Source organism: Cryptosporidium ubiquitum, assembly GCF_001865345.1.
Source record: "Cryptosporidium ubiquitum isolate 39726 chromosome Unknown contig_4, whole genome shotgun sequence".
Lineage (NCBI taxonomy): Eukaryota > Apicomplexa > Conoidasida > Eucoccidiorida > Cryptosporidiidae > Cryptosporidium > Cryptosporidium ubiquitum.
The window spans coordinates 843703-862644 of NW_021639820.1; the positions used below are offsets into that span (position 1 = coordinate 843703).

The window sequence follows — 18942 nt, forward strand, 5'->3', positions numbered from 1 at the left end:
CGAGAGTTTTTATAATCATAAAAAAAAGGAAGCAAAGATAATTAATGTAAGAAAGGAATAAAAGTAGAGAAAATAAAAAGAACATGATTAACAAAAAAAGCTAAAAATTAGTAAATAAAGCAGATTCAAAAGTTAAAGATATTCAATCAACTAATCATAAGTTAACTTGAAAAAAAGTATACATGGACAACTATAGGACCGAGATAAGATAGAAAAGTTAAATATAATAGAAAAAACTTGACAGAAAAGAAACAAGAGATTAGAAATCAATTATTAAAACAAAAAAGAAGGAAAGTTAATTACCGCATTTGAAATGTTTATGAAGATCAACTTGAAGAGCTTGGTATTAAAAACTGTATGTATTGTGATATTAGAATATCTAATCATAAGTTTCCAAAAAGCATATTCAATAGATACAAAAATAGATGGGAAAATTCAGGAAAAAAAAGATGACCCAGTAGCATATGTGACTTCCATCCCTTCGGTGTTATTCAACGAAATGAAAAATCCAATTGCAGGAGTGGGTGATATTTGTATTGGAAACAACTGTAACTATTATCAAGAAAGTAAAGAAAATAGACAATCAGTAGTAAAAGAAAATGATTACTTAACGAGTTTCAAAGTTACAAGATATATATGTATCTTATTATCAGAAAATACTCTTAATAGAGAAAAAGAGGCAGATTCACTTTTTGAAAGATTAAATGAGTATACAGAAATTTCCGAGTTACCATTTTCATATGTCGAATTTTATGAGAAACTTGGGATTTTCATAATTGATGTTAGGTCTAGTGTTAAAGAGTACGAAGAACGTAGTATAATTCCTTTGGCTGAAGGGTTAAGACTGATCAGGAAGCTTGATATTTTGAACAAAGCTGATTGTACTAGAGATTCTTTGTTAAGTGAGCAGTCAGTATTTACGAGTGAAAATCAAGGTAAATATGTTGATAGTTATAATAACAACAAGTGGAATTGGAATATTAATCCTAATAGTTTTGGAAATTTTAATCGTTTTTTGAATTCTCAAGATATTCAAAGAAATGGTACTAACAATCAACAAATCGATTATTTGACAGATGAAGCCAAATTATATAAAGAGCTGGACGGCTACTTTCTAAAAAAGTTTAATGAGGCATCCAATATGCTAAATAGATTGAATATTTTTTCGACTGCATCCTCTTCATCAAATTCCAATAACCCTTCTTCATCCTCATTTTCAAGAGGAAGGCAATCTTCAGTTTGGAATGCATTGAGCTTTCTATCCAATTTTTCAAATAAGGAGGATAAAGCTAAATCTGAGTTTCCACAGGAAATCGAAGATCCAATATTTGGGAAAATGGATCCAATTGATAGTAATTCTAAATTAACTATATCACCATTGTACCTGCTTGGCATGAGTCTCAAAGGAAAAAATATTACAGAATTGTCCCAGAAGTTTAAGAATCAAACATCTCCCATACTCCCGGTGGATATGTCTAAAGAGGATGTAAGCTTGGATAATGACCTCGCAATGAACATTGCAACCGTAATTTTCAAAGGAATGAGTGACTCTTCTTCTAAGCTTCCTCCTCCTTTCGGCAACCCAGCTATCAAAAATGAGCAAAAGATCTCCGAATACAGCTACAATAATCACATTAATCAGCTTAATACTAACAATAATTACTATAATTCTCCATCAATATCGAGCTGGAGTTATAAACCCATTCCCCAAGGAAATAATAATGTCGTTGGTGGATATGAAAATGATAGTCAGCTAAACATTCAAAGTGACAATTTTAAAGGAGGCAATTTTCATCCTAGTTCAAATAATAATGGTATTCATCCAACCGATAATACTATTGTCGGGTTTAATAGTGTTCCTCAAACTAACTCAAACAGTAATTCTAATAAGGTAGGGATTCATTCTCAATCCGGCTCTGGGTTAGCTCCGAGCGTCTTTGAATCAATTGATAATTGGGGAAAGCAAAACTCGGCTTCTCAGCAAAATTCTCCTTCATCCGCTTTACCTCCACCATATTATGCAGCAAATGGTATTAAAACAATTAACCCAACTTTAGTTAATCCAAATAATAAGAATAATCCTGATATAAAAGTACCAACAATCAACTCTCCAACAACTTCAGAATGGATGAGAAAAACTATTTCAAAACAAAATGAAAGTGGTATAAAACAACCTTTACTTGTTAATAGCCAGAATAATCAAACAGAGATTAACAAATCTGGGAATAGTATGAGATATTCCACTCCACCTTTAATCAATTCAAATGTTAATCATTTTAATTCTCCACTATCGCAGTTTTCAAAATTATCTAACAATCCGTTTCATGGAAACTCAGTTGGTACTACATATATAAAAATGAATGGCAGTGTATTTGATGATCCAAATGATATTACTTCCTTCCATCCCGAGGGTTTCATCGACAAACTTCCAGAACAAGTACAGAAAAATATGACTAAGTCTCAAAGAGAAAAAATCAATTTAATCAATGCATTTATAGGTACAGGGTTTGATACAATTCTTCAGATGAATAATATAGATACAGGATCCGCTTATAATACCCAAAGCCATGATTCTTTTAGATCTCCCTCACCAAAAAGGAGATTATTTGAAGTAGATTCTTCATTAAAAACAAACAAAACTCTAACAGATCCAAATATAAAAAATCAAAATCTCAATGATCAACCAAACAGAGAATATGAAATGTATGCTCGGTTATTGAGTAATATTGATACTAACCAAGGTCAAGATACTGCAATGGCTTATGTAACAGGATGTGATTGTGATAGATTTCCTGAAGGAGTTGCTTGTCCTATGGTACTTTCAGGAGAAGCAAATGTTGAATGTATTGGGTATAAAGTTTGGAATAGTGCAAAAAAGGGTGCTCCATTGAGCGAGGTGGCTTCAGCAATAGATTCTGCCATATCTTCTAAAGCAAGAAATATTATTTTACCTCTAAAGTTTGACTCAAAGACAATAGAGGAGAATAGAGCTGCTCCAAGAATTTTGAGGCATATAATGAGAAGAACTTCAAAAGAAAATGGAATATTATTTGCTTTACCAACAGGAAATAACGGTAGACAGGAACTGGATGGAAGTTTAGACTTTCCCTGCGACGATTTGACAGGAATGTACGCTTTTTGTGTGGGTTCAATTAATAACAAAAATGGAATGCCTTCAGACTTTTCAAATGTTCCTCAGTTGAACAACGCAATATATGTCAATGGAGAGAATGTTGAATCAATTGGAATAAATCAACAAAGACAGTTGTTTTCAGGTACTGGTATTGCTTTAGCTCAATCAATAGGTGCTTTAAATATTATTCAAGGTATTACTAAGGACAAAACTAGCTCGTTTGACCAGCTTGCTATCCTTTATAGTGCACCTAAAAGGCTTCCATCAAGGAATTTCTTAGAGCAGCTTTTCGCTAACTCAAGTCCAATCATATTCAAACCTCAACAGCAGCAACTTCATATAAGTCAAAGTTCTAAAAATGAGAATAATTCTCCTGATGGTGTCCTGATGTTTGGAATGGGGTCTGGGAACAACTCCAACCCAAATTCTGTTTCAGACTCAGGTTCTCATGAAAGGATCATGAATTCAAATCTAATGAGTGGTAATAAAGATAATGATTTGGATGCAATTATGGCCAGGATTGAAAGCATCGAAAAAAGTTTGATCAAGTCAGGTTTGGATGGTAATACCGTTTTTAAAGCCGATTTCCCACCCGGAGGTTCCTTTTCTTCTTCATCATCCTCCACTACTACTACTACTACTACTACTACTACTACTACTACTACTACTTCTACCACTACTACTACTACTACCATTAATACCACTACCAATACTGTCACTGCCGTCGATGGAAATCTCTTCAATGCCACAGATCCTTCTTCTAATACCTCTGGTTTTTCCAACAATATCAGTCCTAATTCTTCAGATCCAAGCAAAGATATTTCTTCTTCAAATATGACCATAGAATCTCAGATATCTGTTTCTGATGGGAATACCACTAATACCAATTCAACAAGCTTCAAAAACTCAAATACAACCACTTTTTCCAATACTTCCACTACCTCTAATGCCACAAATACTGCTAACACTACCATTAATTCCTCTACTTCCTTTTCTACTACTCCCACCTCTTTTTTTTTCACTGACCCCACTACCCTCACTGTCCCTACTGCATCCTCCCCAAAATCAAGGGTTCAAGAACCTAACTCAGCTTCTCCATCTTCACGTTTTGATCAACAAGAAGAAAACGAAAATAGACAATATAAGGAATCTAATTATAGTCCAGAGATAATAGGAGTTGTTTTAGATCCAAAGGAAGTGACTGAAGTCTCCAGATTAGTTCATTCAAGTAATGAACACTATAGACAGTACAATGAAAGATATAATAGCCAAGGAAAAGATCACGAATACGAGTATGACGATGCATATAGACAGTATTACATTGATGAAAATGAAGATAAAGATCACAAATATGATGATAAATACAATTTAGAACAAAATTTATCGAAAAATATGTGTTATGAAGAAGAAACTAGATTCTACAGTTCTTTAGAAATGGCTATACCAGTAGAAAATATTGAACAATGCATCTTATCTTGTAGTAACACTCCAGACTGTAGATACTATTCTTATGGAGCATTTCTTAGAGGTCCTGAAAGCATTATTGGCACTTGTATATTAATGCCAGATAAACAAGGATCTGTATCTTTACCCAATTTTCAATCTGGAACTCTAGGATGTCCAGTTTCTGCAAGTATTGCTTATGCTCAAGCTATGGAAGAAAGATTAATACAAGGAATTAGTAATGCACAGAAAAATAGTCAAAAATCTTCTGCTCAAGTTAATAGCAATTTAAACTCAGACTGGCCAGGAATACTTTCTACTTCTACTGTAGCAGTTAAAAGTATGAGTGGATTTTTGTCCAGATTTCCTCTTAATGACATTTTACAAACAAGTATTTCACTATACAACTCAGGATTTTTAGATCAAAAAGGTGCTTTAAGACCAAGTGGAGCCTTTGAAAAACAAAGTATATTACCTCCTCCTGGTGTTGGTTCCCCACATGTTGTTTGTACATTGCAAGGAATGCAGTGTTGCGTCCCACAAAAATCTGCCAAAGGATGGAGAAAAAAACCTCCAAGCTTTCTAAGAGTTGAAGATCCTTCGTGTGAAGCTATTTATGTTTCAAAAACAGATATGTTCTGTGCCACTACATCATTATATGATAATCAGGATATCTCTTCATCAGAATACATTTCTCCGGATGATTTTAGAAGTAAATCCTCATTTCCAGGTAATTCTTATAATTCTAATCCAAAATCTTCAGGGAATTGTGGAATGGTTATTATTGAAACTAGCGAACATTTGATTTTTCAAAATACATTAAAAATGCCATCTAAAGAGATGAATAATGCTTTATGTGAATGTAAGCTTAATAAAAGAGATAAAAGTATACATGGGTCAGGTACTTGGGAGTACTCAGTACAAGCAGTTCAGGCTGCAATGAGCCGTAAAGTAGAAGGAGATCAGCTTTCTTCTGGAGTTGCTCAGGCCTTAGCTTGGGTAGAAGCTGTAGGAAATGATCCAAATCCAGCAGTAAATGGACTTGGAGAACTTATTTCACAAGTAGCTCAAAGACCAAATTCAGATGTTGAACTAATTACTCAGATACCTGCAATTAGCCAGAATGCTGTCTCAAATATGCTTTACAATCAACAACAACAACAAATAGAAGAACAAGAGTTGATGATGAAGAAACAACAATCTATCCAACAATACAATAATATGAGAAATTTATTAATTCAAAATGAAATTGATGTTAATAATACCAAAATTCAAAACCAATTTGATAGTCAATGCTTAACAAGTTGGCCTGAAAAATGTCAGATTTGGAAATCTAAATGTGAGGATAATTTAATATATGGTTATAAAAATCCTCAATGTACTCCTTTAACTATTTTGGAAAATGGATGCCCAATGAAACAAGTTGGATTCAAGGTGAATCAAATCAATCCAGGAATTTTAAGTTTCAGTTTTAAACCCATGAAATTTTCAGATAATTCTCCTTTTAGAATTGCCTGCCAATTTTCATTAATAAAATGTTCTTTAGCAAATATTAAGAATAAATGTAAAATAAAAAATAACATTAAGAAACTAAAAAATCCTAATGAAGATGATTCAAACAACATCAATAGTAATATTAGAAAACATTTAAATACTAACAAAAACAGCAGCCATAATAATAAAATATCTCATAAAAAAGATAGTAATGATAAAGCTAAACATAATGATTTAAAGCATTTATTTAAGATTCCAATAAATTACCTTCCATATGTTCCAAAAGACGCTGAGGAAAACAATGATAAGAACTCTGAGAATATTATAACTAAATATATTAGAGTTCACTTCCCTCAAGCAGGAAACTTTTCAAATATGACTATGGTAAAACTATTAAACAAGGAGACAAAGAGAGAATTTGCAGCAAAGATGATCAATGAAGAGGAAATACCCAAAAACAATACAATAGAAGATGTATTAATCGACGAAAATTCAAATTTTGAGTATCTTGGAAAGGTTGAAATCGTTACCCAGGATGAACAAAGCGAAGATTTTCCAAGTTTTATATCTGAAGATATATCAAATAATATTAATAAAAGCGAAAATGATATTGAAAATAAGCCAATTGTTTTTAGCCATATTTTAAAGACAACAAATAATGAAACAAAAAAATATAAAGAACCTTTACTTTTGGATAAATACCAACCAGATTTCTCAGGAGAATCATTCCCTGAATTCAAAATGGATAAAGTTGTGATTTCTAATGAACAACCCAAATATGGATATTTAACAGGTGAGAATTTTAATTCTAGTAAAAGTTCTGGCTTTGAATCCAAGCCAGTAATGAACAAAAGTGCAGAAAATTGGTATGAATATCAGAATGGAGATGAATATTCCGATGAATATGAAGATCTATATTATTATGGTTTTGAAAATGATCATGAAAGCAATTCTAGTAAAAGCCAAATCAGCGATTTTATTCCTTTTATTTCATCCAATAACAAGAATAACAAATGGGAAGTACAAATCAATAAATCATCAGAAGCAAGTAGAGATATCCAATCTTTAATTACCTATCAGAATTTGATTTTCTTTGTTATTAGTTGTTCTATGCCTATTATCCTCATGCTTGGACTCATTTAACCACAAAATGAGAGCAGCCTTAAATAGCTCCTTCTAATTCCTCATAAATCTGCTCAGAAAAAAAAATTTCAAGCTAAAAAAAAACATTAAAAAAATTTAAACCGTTTAGTCAAAATTCCCCCGCCCCACTAATCTAATATTAATTTCACAATAAAAGGTACCCCCCGGTACCCTTATTTGTTATATATACCGGTATATTAAAAAATTATTTCAAGATCATGGAAACTTGAAGGGTTTGGGTTTATAATAAAATAAAACCAAGGCAGCTTTTCTAATCTAATTTAAGTCACTAATAAGTGACAGATTTGGAAAATAAATAAATATATCCAATAATTCACCTGAAATAAATATTGAAAATGCTGAGAATTGATAGACAAGGCAAAAAAGGAGCTTCCCAACCATTAGAAAGAAATATTATGAAATGTTCATCTGAAGTAAGTTATCAAAATATGGTGGAAAAGTTTTAGAAATGTATTTATAAATGTATCTATAAATATTATGTATACATTGTCATTTCTTTTATTTATTAATTATTATTTTCTTTACAAATAAATTATATTTACCTGATTTTAGATTAATTTAAGCTCCTTTGCATTTCTGTTTTCGGAAATGGTTCAGTATTCCCTATCTTGTTTAAAACCAGGAATTCGACTTGAAGATAAGTAAGTTGGTTAAATTGATTAATATTGACATTCTAAGCATCTTAATTAAATAATTTGTTTGCAGACTTCATGAAATGGGGATTTCTGTTGGATATAAAATAGTTGAGCTAATTACCATTAGAGATAAAGCTCATCAAAAGAGAGAAACCAGAATACTTCAAATACTTTCCTTTATTTCACAAAAATGTTGGAAATACTTATTCGGGCATGCTGGAGATTTACTTAAGGGTCAAGAATCTGATGATGAATGTAAGTTAAATTACTTTACTAAGTTTAAGAACTTTTTATTTAAACGTCTTTGTTTAGATATGATCAATGACAAGAATCTTCTCTTAAATAAATTCATCTCTGTTCCGAGGGTAGGTGAATATATTGTCATATCTTGAATGTCCTTAAAAGACAAGAATTTTAACGAATTAATTGATTTTTTTTCTTCTTTAAATTCAGGATCTTGAACATATTAATTGTGGTGCATATGCTGCAGGAATAGTTTCAGGAATTCTAGATAGCTCAGAATTCCCTGCAAATGTTACTGCTCATACAACCGAAGATACTCCAAATAACTATAGTACAACCATTTTGATTAAATTCGAAAAATCTGTATTACTTAGAGACAAATCCATTCAGTCATTTTAATGAATGTTTTCCTACTTATTATCACTCTTATTTAAGAAATTAGTTTAAATAATCATTTATATGAAAACCATTATATCTTACAGAATCTGTATATTGTTACGGAATATTTAGGTACATTTAACATATAGGATACATTATTTTCTGCAGAATTCTCTTGAAAATAGTAGATCTCCTTTTTCTTAGGATTTGTATAGCTACCTTCCCAACCTCCATATTCTTCGGACTGAGAATTAAATTCTTGTTTCAGTGCCTTACCAAAAGTTTGAATTATATCCCTGGAAATATTAACTCGGTAATTATTATCAAGCCATTCAGATTTATCCATATTTACAACACATAAAAATGCTTGGTCCTTACTTTTTCTTAAAAAAATTGCTATTAGATATGATAAATTTACATTAAAATGGCTGAAGTTATTGTAATTTGAAGCAAATACTTCTTTTTCCTTGCTTTTGAGAAGATTAATATCTTTAACCAATTTTCTCATTTGTTGTGTGATTTGGTCATTGTTTTTTATTAATCCCCAGTCATAATTATAAGCTTTATCTTTTGCAGACCACCATTTTCCTTGGAGATTTTCTGTCCCCATAAAAACCATTGGAACCCCGAAAGATATACAAGATAATGAATACAATAACCTACAATATGCTCGAGCATCCCAATTTTCTCTTCCTCCAAACTGTTCAACGATATATCTGCCAATGCGATCATCACCAAAAGGAACACCTCCATTACATCTGTTTCCAATTTGATCATGATTACCAAGCATTGTTAAAATACATTGACCAGGAGAATCAAATCCATTATGACCTTCTATTAAAGATTTGGAGTATCCACAATTCCACTCTTGTTGGGTTTTTTGGTTCCTAAACTGTGAAATTATGTCATAATATGATGAATGAATCCAACATGAATCAAATCCACATTCTTTTAAATATTTTGGATTTTCTGGAACAACCTCTGCAATCAGAAATCTACCAGGGAATTCTTTTTTTAGTTTAGAAGTTATATTTTTTAATAGCCAATTTGGCATGTTGTGAACACTATCAAAGCGTATTCCATCAACTCCATACTCTCCGAAAAATACTTTACATGCTTCATACAACATGTCTTGTACTTCTTTTTTGTTGAAATTAAACTTGGCTCCCCAGCCTGTATCACCTCCTCCCTCAAAGTAAATTCCTCCTTGATGATTATATCCATCAAAATTCCAAAGAGAATTGAGTCTGGATGCTCCATGATGGAGAACTAAATCCACAATTATAAGTAAATCATTCTCATGTACTTTCTGGACCAAATACATAAAATCCTCAACAGAACCTAAATAACTGTTAATACTCATCAATAACCTTGGGTTATAACCCCATTCTCCACAATATTCCACAACTGGCATTAGTTCTAGACAATTAAAATTCAAATCCTTGATATTTTTCAAGCCATAATCAGCAATTTGCTTAAAAAAACTCGGATTTTTTTTTAATTCCGCTTCAGTTTTAACTGAAAAATAGTCAATATATCTCTGAATATAGCTTTCAACATGCAATTCATAAATAATTAAATGATTAAGTTCTTGTGTTTTAAAATATTTTGCACTTGAATTTTTCAAATTCCCAAGAATATCAACTACATAACATGAATCAGTTTCGTAATCAGTAAATCTAGCATAGGGATCTCTCCTTGTAATTTGTTCACCATTTGATGTTTCCAGCAAAAAGTGGTACTTATCATTTAACTCTACATTGTTTATTATTGCTCTCTTTATGTTTACCTCGTCATCATTTTCCATCAAAAACTTTTCATTTGTAACACTATTTACGAGCCATGCATTTTTGCAATGTACTACCCAAAGCCTAATAATACATATCCCAAACTCTTGATAAAATATTGCACCCATTCTTCTTTCCTCTTTTTTTATGTACTCTGGCAATTCTTCATATTTAATCTGAACCCATTCAGGTTTTTCTTTTCTTTCTTCATTCATTTTTATTACTTGATTTGAAGATTGAATTTGGGATGATTTAATATATTCTATAAAGAAAAATTTTAATAACTTTTTTTTTTAAAAATATTTAATTCAAATAAATAGTAAATTGTATCTTTTTACACATCCAGTTACGTAAGTCTTTTCTATATTTGTTACATACCGGCGTTAATAACAATATTGCATGCATGATAAATGACGTGTCATTTTTATTAACAACTATTGACACGTATGTGGACAGATATATTCAAAAAAAAAAAATTAAAAATTCAGATTCGCTTAAATTTTAATTAGAAATATTATAATAAAACAAGGGGAATCTGTTGAAAAGTTCTGCGAGTCAAATGTGACAACCAAAAAGAATAAATAAATTGATCCGCATATTTACTTATTCATTAGAGATTGTCATATTCTTTTTTGAAGTAGAATATTACTAACTGCAAAAAACAGCCCAGTACATTCAGTGCGGAATAATATTATCAAATATTGAGTTAAATTAATTAAAAAAAATGTGAAATAAAAAAATCAAGTTGGCGCATAAATATTAACTAATGTCAAATGAAAATAACTTATATAATTTAAAATGGTCAAGAAGAAAAGGTAAATAAATAATTGTATTTATTTTTACATTATATTATATTTAATATAATGTAAAAATACAATATTTATATACAATTAAATACAGAAATAAATATAAATATAAATTATTTAACAAAAAAAAAATTTGAATATATAAACTAAGCCAATTATTGTATATTGCAATATTTTGTGATTGTTTTTTAAATATTACTGTATATATTTATTTAAGGAACGTACTTTTTATATAAATATATATAATTTCACTTAAGAGATCAGTTTGTCGGAGGTAATCAGCCAAAAGCTTTCCTTTTTGAGTATTTATGAGCAAGTTCAAGGAATAATTCTTTTGGGGTTTCATTAGAATTTGTCAAGATAAATGAGACTGTGAACATATAAAATGAACCAAAGTAGAAATAATTCATACAAGTTTGAACAGTCTAATTTGAATATAAGACAGATTATTTCAAAAAACATATATCCAATTAAAGTTCTATTAAAACTGTATAAGCCTCTAAATGTTCCAAAGAGTATTTTTAAATTGGAAACTGTTGTTCAAAAAAATAATTCTCATGGTTCCAGTAATTTTAGTTATGTTAAAAATACTGGCTCTAATGGACAATATTTCAATAATTTAGAGAGGAAAAATAAAAATGGATATTTTAACAATTATAATAAAACTTCTGGCACATTTGAATCTAATCAATCTCCTCCAAAGACTTCAAAAGTATCAGAAGATACTGGAGCTAGTGGAATAACAGATGGATATTCTTGGAGAAAAAACAAACCAATTACGATAGAAAGCACTCTTAATCAGGAATGTGCACAAATTAATCATAACAAATCATGTAGAAACAATGAGGGGACAGAAGTTATCGGAAGTTTTAGTGCTCTTAACCGAATAAATGATTTAGAGGAAGATATGTCATCAATTAAAAAAATCTTAAACAAGAGATTTGAAAAAGAGAGTATTGATTCTGAGAAATTCATTAGAAACAAACTCGTTATGGCATTGGAAGGAATAGACTACAAAAATTCACAAAATCATAACAATGAAATGTTATCTGGTATTGTTAATGACAATGAAAAAAGTAAAATTCTATTTTCTGATAAATTAATTGAGACAGGAAGTAATTTGACTGATGAAATGGCTCATAATACGTTATGTAATGATTTAAAGGAAATACAATTATCCAATAACTTTTATAAGGGTAACTATACATCATTAGATTCAAGACTATTTAAAAGTAATATAGTCAAAAATAATATCTTGAATGCCAAACATTTAAATAATTCTAGAACTATTCAAAATGTCAATATTAATAATGATATCAATAACTTTAATGACAATAGTAAAGTTATTAACAATAACATCAATTTAATGGAAATTGAAACTGAGGATTCTTCATTAGTAAACAATTTTCAAAATAACCATAGTAATTTGAGGATTGATAGTCACCAATTTATTCAAAATAACCAAAACAATATTGGTTTAGAAATAAGGCAAGAAATAGATGTGCTTGATAACCCAATGTGGCTATATAAGGAATCAGGTTCTTTTACTGTGAATGGACCTTTCTCAACAAAGCAAATGAGTAGTTTATGGAAAAGTTATACATTTACTCACAAAACTTTATTTACAATGATTTCAAAATACGTTTGGGGCCCAATAAACTTATTTTATCCAGATGTTAAATCAACATTTACTTATATTCCAGATTTGGAAGTAATATCTCAAAGACTTACAGATGTTTCATTCCAAAATGATAAAGTAGAGAAAATCAAAAGTGAGGATATCTCATCTATTATTTCAGAAATCAACGAATTGCAATTAAATGTAAGTGACCATATTTCTGCTCCAAAGTTGATCAATAATACTATAAATAGTGAAAAGGTAAATAAGAATTGTAATATTGAAAAAAATGATTCTAATACTCTGAACTCTGAAAATAATCATCCAATTGAGGTACAAGAGCTAAAGTCTAATGAATTTGTTGTTGAATCACAAAAAAATGAGAAAAGTTGTGAATTTGAGCCAAAAATACAGTATAAATCCACAAAAGTTCCTTGGGGTGGGGTTAATAGTGATAACTCAAAAACAAAGAAAGAAGTGATAAATTTTCAGGATATTTTAAGACAAGAAGAAATCTCTTCTAAGGAGAAACTCAAAATAGAAGCAATGAATCGAGCAAATGATTTGTGTAATTCAGAAGCTCTCAATATCAAAGATACACCTAAAGGATGGAAAAAAATTATTCCCAAGGAAAAATCAACTGTTTTTTTGGAATCAATTAATGTGCAGGATCCTCAAGGATGCAATCAATCTAAGCAGAGCTTTGCTAAAGTTCCAAATTCAGTAAATTTAAATATTAATCATGGGAATAAATGGAAAGGTTGGGGGATCAAAACAGGCGAACCAACAAACACTGAATTATTTGAAAGTATTACTTTGTATTCAACCAATAACTTTTCAAAAAATCAAAAACAAAAAAATAATCAAAATGGTTTTTGGGAAATGTGTAATTCTGACTCTTTACAGAAAAATTCTGTTTTGGGAAATAGTGATCACAATGTTACATGTAATAAAGTTAATGACAGCCTTGCTTTAGAAGCAATCGATCATAAAGCAGAATGTAATTTTGATGAGATTGACAAGGCAGAAATGAATAAAGATTTTTATGACAAGGAATCTACATTTACTACAACCAATAAGCCTTCAAATCATAAAAACAAGAGGAAGAAGGGAAAGAAGGTTGACTCCTCTTTATTGGCTTTTGGAATACGTTCGGATAAGCCACGAAATTTGAATTATGATTTGGATTAAAGATTGATAGTTGTCTAATATTTGATAATATCAGCATTTATATTTTGAATCTTGAAAATTTTGACTATTTTTAGTTTATTTATTTATTTCGGATTTAATTGAGTTTTTTCTTTTGTGTGGACAAATAATTTTATACCGGTATTTTCTAACATGAAATTGCATGTATGTGTAAAAATATCTTGCATGCAATTACGTGGCAGACAATAGATAGGAATATGAGTAGTAAGTACAATTAGTTAAAATAATTTGAGTTTTAGTAAGTATAGGAAGGGTTTTTTTTTTTTTTTTAAATATTTATTTTATCAGAAGAATTTGATAAGAATAAATGAAACTATTTGGTATAAAATAAAAAATTTTTATTTTTATTTATCATTAAGTGGATAATAAAAATGGTCTTAAATTATAAAAAAAACATTTAACATTTTGGCGGCAAGTGCGTAGAAATTGTGGATGTGTGTGAGAACGAAAATAAATAAAGCTGGAAAAAAAGTGAATTCTATAAAATAAATGGCCAGATCATATACAAGGAAAAAAGAAAGAAAGACCAGGGAAGAAAAACAGTAGTCCAAAAGGGAGGAGTAAAGAACAGCAAGAGCCATAAAATTGAAATAACAAAGTAGATGAAAATAAATTAAGCCATAGCTAAAAAGGTATATATGCATATATACATATATGTATATATACAAATATATACATGCAATGTATAGTTACTAAGGATACAAAAACGAAGCAAAAATACTTTTTATTTTAAATACAAAAATATTCTTGATATTAAAGTTAAATGTTATTCAATCGGGAATTAGGAACAAGGTCATATATACAACTGAAATCTAAGTAAACAAGTCAATGAAATGAGTTACAATATTGACTGGTCAAGGGAAGAGTCCATTGATAATATAGGCTGCTCATATGAGAACTTAAATTATGAACATAGATCAAACACTGCATCAAATCATGGAAAAAGTAGGGAAAATAGCATGAATGTTAACACTATATTATTCGAAGATCATTTCTCTCCGAGGCTTTCGGAAGGTTTAAATTCAATGAGGTTTTCTGAACTTGGAGATATGACTGAGGAAGAATGGTAAGTTCATATGTATATACTAATTTTGGTTTTTCTTTTTTTTACTTTTTAATAGGAATAAACAACAACAGAGACAGAACTCGCAGAGATATGATGCTTTGTATATTGTTAGTGAGAGGGAGGAGGACATTATTAAGATGAAAAATCCTAGGGATAAGCTTAAATTTAAAGTTATTGGCAATGAAGGAACGAAAGTCAATGATTCAATTTCAGACACTACTTTGGGGTACATTTGTAGTTTAATATATAATTTTAGGGAGAACAATACAATAAGGAGCAAACAGTCACAGCTAACTTTGTGGGAAATCATGAAGCAGTTTTACCTAGTAAACAACTTATTTTTTATACTTAAAGTTTTAAAGACTTTGGCTTCGAGTAATAGGACTCACAGATTAAGCCAAGATATGGGATGGGTTTCATTTATGTGTCTATTATCAACTTTCCTGACAAGTATTCTGGCATATTTAACAAGATCTTTTATATTTTATCATCGTATTGACGATAAGTATACAAAAAAGTTGTTTTCACCTTTTCATGTTTATTCTCAGATAAGAAGATTAGGTGAAGAGATGCCAGAAGCTTTGTTCATGCTGGAGAGAGTTAATTGGACATACACTTTAATAATGCACATATTGGAGGATATTCCTCAATTGTTTGCATCTTCAATTTTTCTCTCATATTATGGAAATGACTTTTATGCGTTTTTCATGATCACATGGAGTTCTTGCATGATCATTACAACTTCCATTAGAATGGGTATTTCGTATCCTCTTATTGGAACTCTGAGTCTTATTTTCTCAAGAAAGCCGCCAGTTGATTCTCCTACTCTTAATGAAGCAACTACAACCACATTACATTTCCCATTGTTTATGGCTGCAATCACTTTTATTTGGGCAGTTGCTGATAGTCTATGCCTTTACTTTACTCATGGGTTCTGGACAATACTTTTTTATTTTGGGTTGACTGCAAACATTCTCGCATCTACATTGTTTATATTGTATTATGTACATCTTTCTAAACAGGCTTCAGCATATGCGCGCCAATTAAATTCACTTTATTTTACAGAAGACTATAGCAGAATTCAGTCAAGGCATTTTTAAGTCCAAGTTTCAGTGTGTGATAGGAAAGTTGGTTAGCTGAGAAGAATTAATATAACCACCACTACTACGATTACCACTAAATCTTCTTTATTTTGTTGTTTGGGAACAAGCTAACCTGTGTCTGGAAAGAAAGCATGGTGTGATATCATGCAGAGATTGCCAAATATAACTTATTTATTTATAATTGTGTGTGTAATGGTGATTAGTAAGTACTTTTCTTTTATTGAAGGAAAAGAAATTGGAACAAGAACAAGAGTAGGAACAGGATCAGAAGCTTTGGTAGTTACTAATACTCCTGAGAATGCTCAGAAAAATCAGCCTGCTATTAAATACTCTTGGTTTTTAGAAGATCCCAATGAGGAGGATTTGAAGGGAAGGAGTATTAATAATGATACTACTACTCAGTTTGTAAACACTTCTATACCATATAAAATTAAAGATGAAGATTACAAGTTGACTTCAAATGTATCATATAACCAAGAAAAATATCGAGATTTTCTATACTTAAATCAAGTTGGGATTTTAGTAAGGTTTGATGAATATGCTTTAAATGTTGACCTACTGCTAGAAGGTACCGAGGATAAAAATGCTTCAATAAATATGAAGAGCAAACATGAGAGATCATTGGAAGATCAGACAAAGGAAAATCGTATTGATAATAGTTCAGATAAGGATCTCAGCCTGCATTCTTTAAGAAGGAATCGTGGGAAAGATGGCTTAATTTATTCACTTTTCCAATTAATTTCGCAAGATTGGTTACTTGGTTGGGGTTTCATATGCAATTACTTTAAGGAATTCATATTAAAATAATAGATTAGTATTGAAAATAAAAAGGAAAATAGCATATTTACAGAAGATATATATTAGATATTTACAAGAAAGAGTTCATTATTTGGAGAGAAGTATACAAAGATGAGCATAGTAGAAGAACTGAGGCCAAGCTTGTCTCAATACAAATTCTGTTCGTTAACATAGATCATAAGGGGGATACAATCAAAACTAGAAGTCAAAGAGGATATGTAGTAATTTACAGAAATGTTCGGTAGAAAAAAGATACTGTTGGTGGGTTGTGTTAGAGAAAAGATTTAAAAGAACTCAAAGCAAATAAGTTGGAGATTGAATAATTAGAAGGATCGAATTAAATACAAGATAAACAAGGTATTTTAGATGGAACGTTAGAACTAAGGAATATGTTAAATTTACTTTGATTTTTTTGTTTTGATTTAGTCTGATTTGCATGTAAAATATTTCATCAAGAACATTTTTAGTATTGAAATGTTTACCGGTATTTTAGTCAAAATGGCGCCAAATTGTTTGCATGTCTCGTATTCGAGTAAAAAAGATAATATATTATACTGAGATATTGGGGGAATTTAAGAAAAAATAAATAATAGAAAAATAGGCGCATGGGACAGAAGATATTGCACGCCAATAATATATGGATAAAGAAAAACCCACTTTATTTAGTTGAATCCGAGTTAAATAAAAACTATCACTATTATTTATTCTCAATTTTTTTTTTCAAAAAAAAAAATTTGGAAATAAACCAAGACTTTTATTAATTTGAGAGAAATTTGTTTATTGTTAACATTAGAAAAAGCATAAAATATGACTGCAACTTTGGGTATTAACGGTTTTGGACGCATTGGTCGTCTAGTTTTGAGAGCATGTATGGATAGAAATGATATTACAGTAGTAGCAATAAACGATCCATTCATGGATGTGGAATATATGGCTTATCTTTTGAAGTATGATTCAGTCCATGGTAATTTTAAAGGTACAGTTGAGGTATCTGGTAAAGATTTGTGTATCAATGGTAAAATAGTTAAGGTGTTCCAAGCAAAGGACCCAGCAGAAATTCCATGGGGAGCTTCTGGTGCTCATATTATATGTGAGTCGACTGGTGTATTCACAACGGAAGAGAAAGCTTCTTTACATCTTAAGGGTGGTGCAAAGAAAGTTATAATATCTGCTCCACCAAAGGATAGTGTCCCAATGTATGTTATGGGCGTAAATCACACAGAATATGACCCATCAAAGTTTAATGTAATTTCTAATGCTTCTTGTACGACGAACTGTCTTGCTCCTTTAGCAAAGATTGTTAATGATAAGTTTGGAATTGTCGAAGGTTTGATGACAACAGTTCATTCTCTTACTGCTAACCAATTAACTGTTGACGGTCCAAGTAAAGGTGGTAAGGACTGGAGAGCAGGAAGATGCGCTGGAAACAACATTATTCCAGCAAGCACAGGTGCAGCAAAGGCAGTAGGTAAGGTTATACCTGCTTTGAATGGAAAGCTTACAGGTATGGCTATCCGTGTCCCAACTCCAGATGTTTCTGTTGTTGATCTCACATGTAGACTCGCAAAGCCAGCCTCTATAGAGGATATTTACCAGGCTGTAAAAGAGGCGTCCAATGGCCCAATGAAGGGAATCATGGGTTTCACAAGCGATGACGTTGTCTCAACCGATTTTATTGGTTGCAAGCTTTCTTCTATTTTTGACAAGAATGCATGTATCGCACTCAACGACTCTTTTGTTAAGCTTATCTCTTGGTATGACAATGAATTTGGTTACTCAAACAGACTCGTTGACCTTGCTGTCTATATTACTTCGAGAGGTCTTTAAATCAAGAGACAAAGATAAGCAAGAAGTGAGTAGAACGTTTTTGTTTCTAATCTCTCAAATCAGTATTTGTTTTCTTGGTAATTGTACATTGCATGCTACTTTTACACCCAAAATCTCTTGTTTGACACCTGGGTTGGATGTAAATGCAAAATTATCCATTTATTCACAAAATCGCACTCAGATCTTTTTTTTTTCTTAATTACTTACTACGAGACAGTGTTGGTAACTTGGTTGATCG

The 18942-nt window shown here is 30.8% G+C and overlaps 7 protein-coding genes across 7 annotated transcripts; 6 read left to right on the forward strand and 1 right to left on the reverse strand.

Annotated features, from left to right (window-relative positions):
* Positions 1 to 313: 313 nt before the first annotated feature.
* Positions 314 to 7213, forward strand: cubi_02502 (uncharacterized protein; the record flags this gene model as incomplete). The annotated part of the gene is made up of 1 exon (XM_029019513.1): positions 314 to 7213. One exon carries the CDS (start codon positions 314 to 316, stop codon positions 7211 to 7213), a length of 6900 nt encoding a protein of 2299 aa, XP_028874634.1.
* A 356-nt stretch (positions 7214 to 7569) lies between these two features.
* cubi_02503 (uncharacterized protein) lies at positions 7570 to 8511 on the forward strand (the record flags this gene model as incomplete). Its single annotated transcript, XM_029019514.1, has 5 exons — positions 7570 to 7647; positions 7787 to 7875; positions 7940 to 8124; positions 8182 to 8234; positions 8323 to 8511. The coding sequence occupies 5 exons, from the start codon at positions 7570 to 7572 to the stop codon at positions 8509 to 8511; spliced, it is 594 nt and encodes a 197-aa protein (XP_028874635.1).
* Positions 8512 to 8581: 70 nt separating this feature from the next.
* On the reverse strand, positions 8582 to 10492 carry cubi_02504 (alpha-amylase glycogen brancing enzyme; the record flags this gene model as incomplete). Its single annotated transcript, XM_029019515.1, has 1 exon — positions 8582 to 10492. The coding sequence occupies one exon, from the start codon at positions 10490 to 10492 to the stop codon at positions 8582 to 8584; it is 1911 nt and encodes a 636-aa protein (XP_028874636.1).
* A 976-nt stretch (positions 10493 to 11468) lies between these two features.
* Positions 11469 to 13892, forward strand: cubi_02505 (uncharacterized protein; the record flags this gene model as incomplete). The annotated part of the gene is made up of 1 exon (XM_029019516.1): positions 11469 to 13892. One exon carries the CDS (start codon positions 11469 to 11471, stop codon positions 13890 to 13892), a length of 2424 nt encoding a protein of 807 aa, XP_028874637.1.
* An 851-nt stretch (positions 13893 to 14743) lies between these two features.
* Positions 14744 to 16076, forward strand: cubi_02506 (uncharacterized protein; the record flags this gene model as incomplete). Its single annotated transcript, XM_029019517.1, has 2 exons — positions 14744 to 14976; positions 15032 to 16076. The coding sequence occupies 2 exons, from the start codon at positions 14744 to 14746 to the stop codon at positions 16074 to 16076; spliced, it is 1278 nt and encodes a 425-aa protein (XP_028874638.1).
* Positions 16077 to 16271: 195 nt separating this feature from the next.
* On the forward strand, positions 16272 to 16886 carry cubi_02507 (uncharacterized protein; the record flags this gene model as incomplete). Its single annotated transcript, XM_029019518.1, has 1 exon — positions 16272 to 16886. One exon carries the CDS (start codon positions 16272 to 16274, stop codon positions 16884 to 16886), a length of 615 nt encoding a protein of 204 aa, XP_028874639.1.
* Positions 16887 to 17684: 798 nt separating this feature from the next.
* cubi_02508 (glyceraldehyde 3-phosphate dehydrogenase) lies at positions 17685 to 18704 on the forward strand (the record flags this gene model as incomplete). The annotated part of the gene is made up of 1 exon (XM_029019519.1): positions 17685 to 18704. The coding sequence occupies one exon, from the start codon at positions 17685 to 17687 to the stop codon at positions 18702 to 18704; it is 1020 nt and encodes a 339-aa protein (XP_028874640.1).
* Between the last annotated feature and the right edge of the window lie 238 nt (positions 18705 to 18942).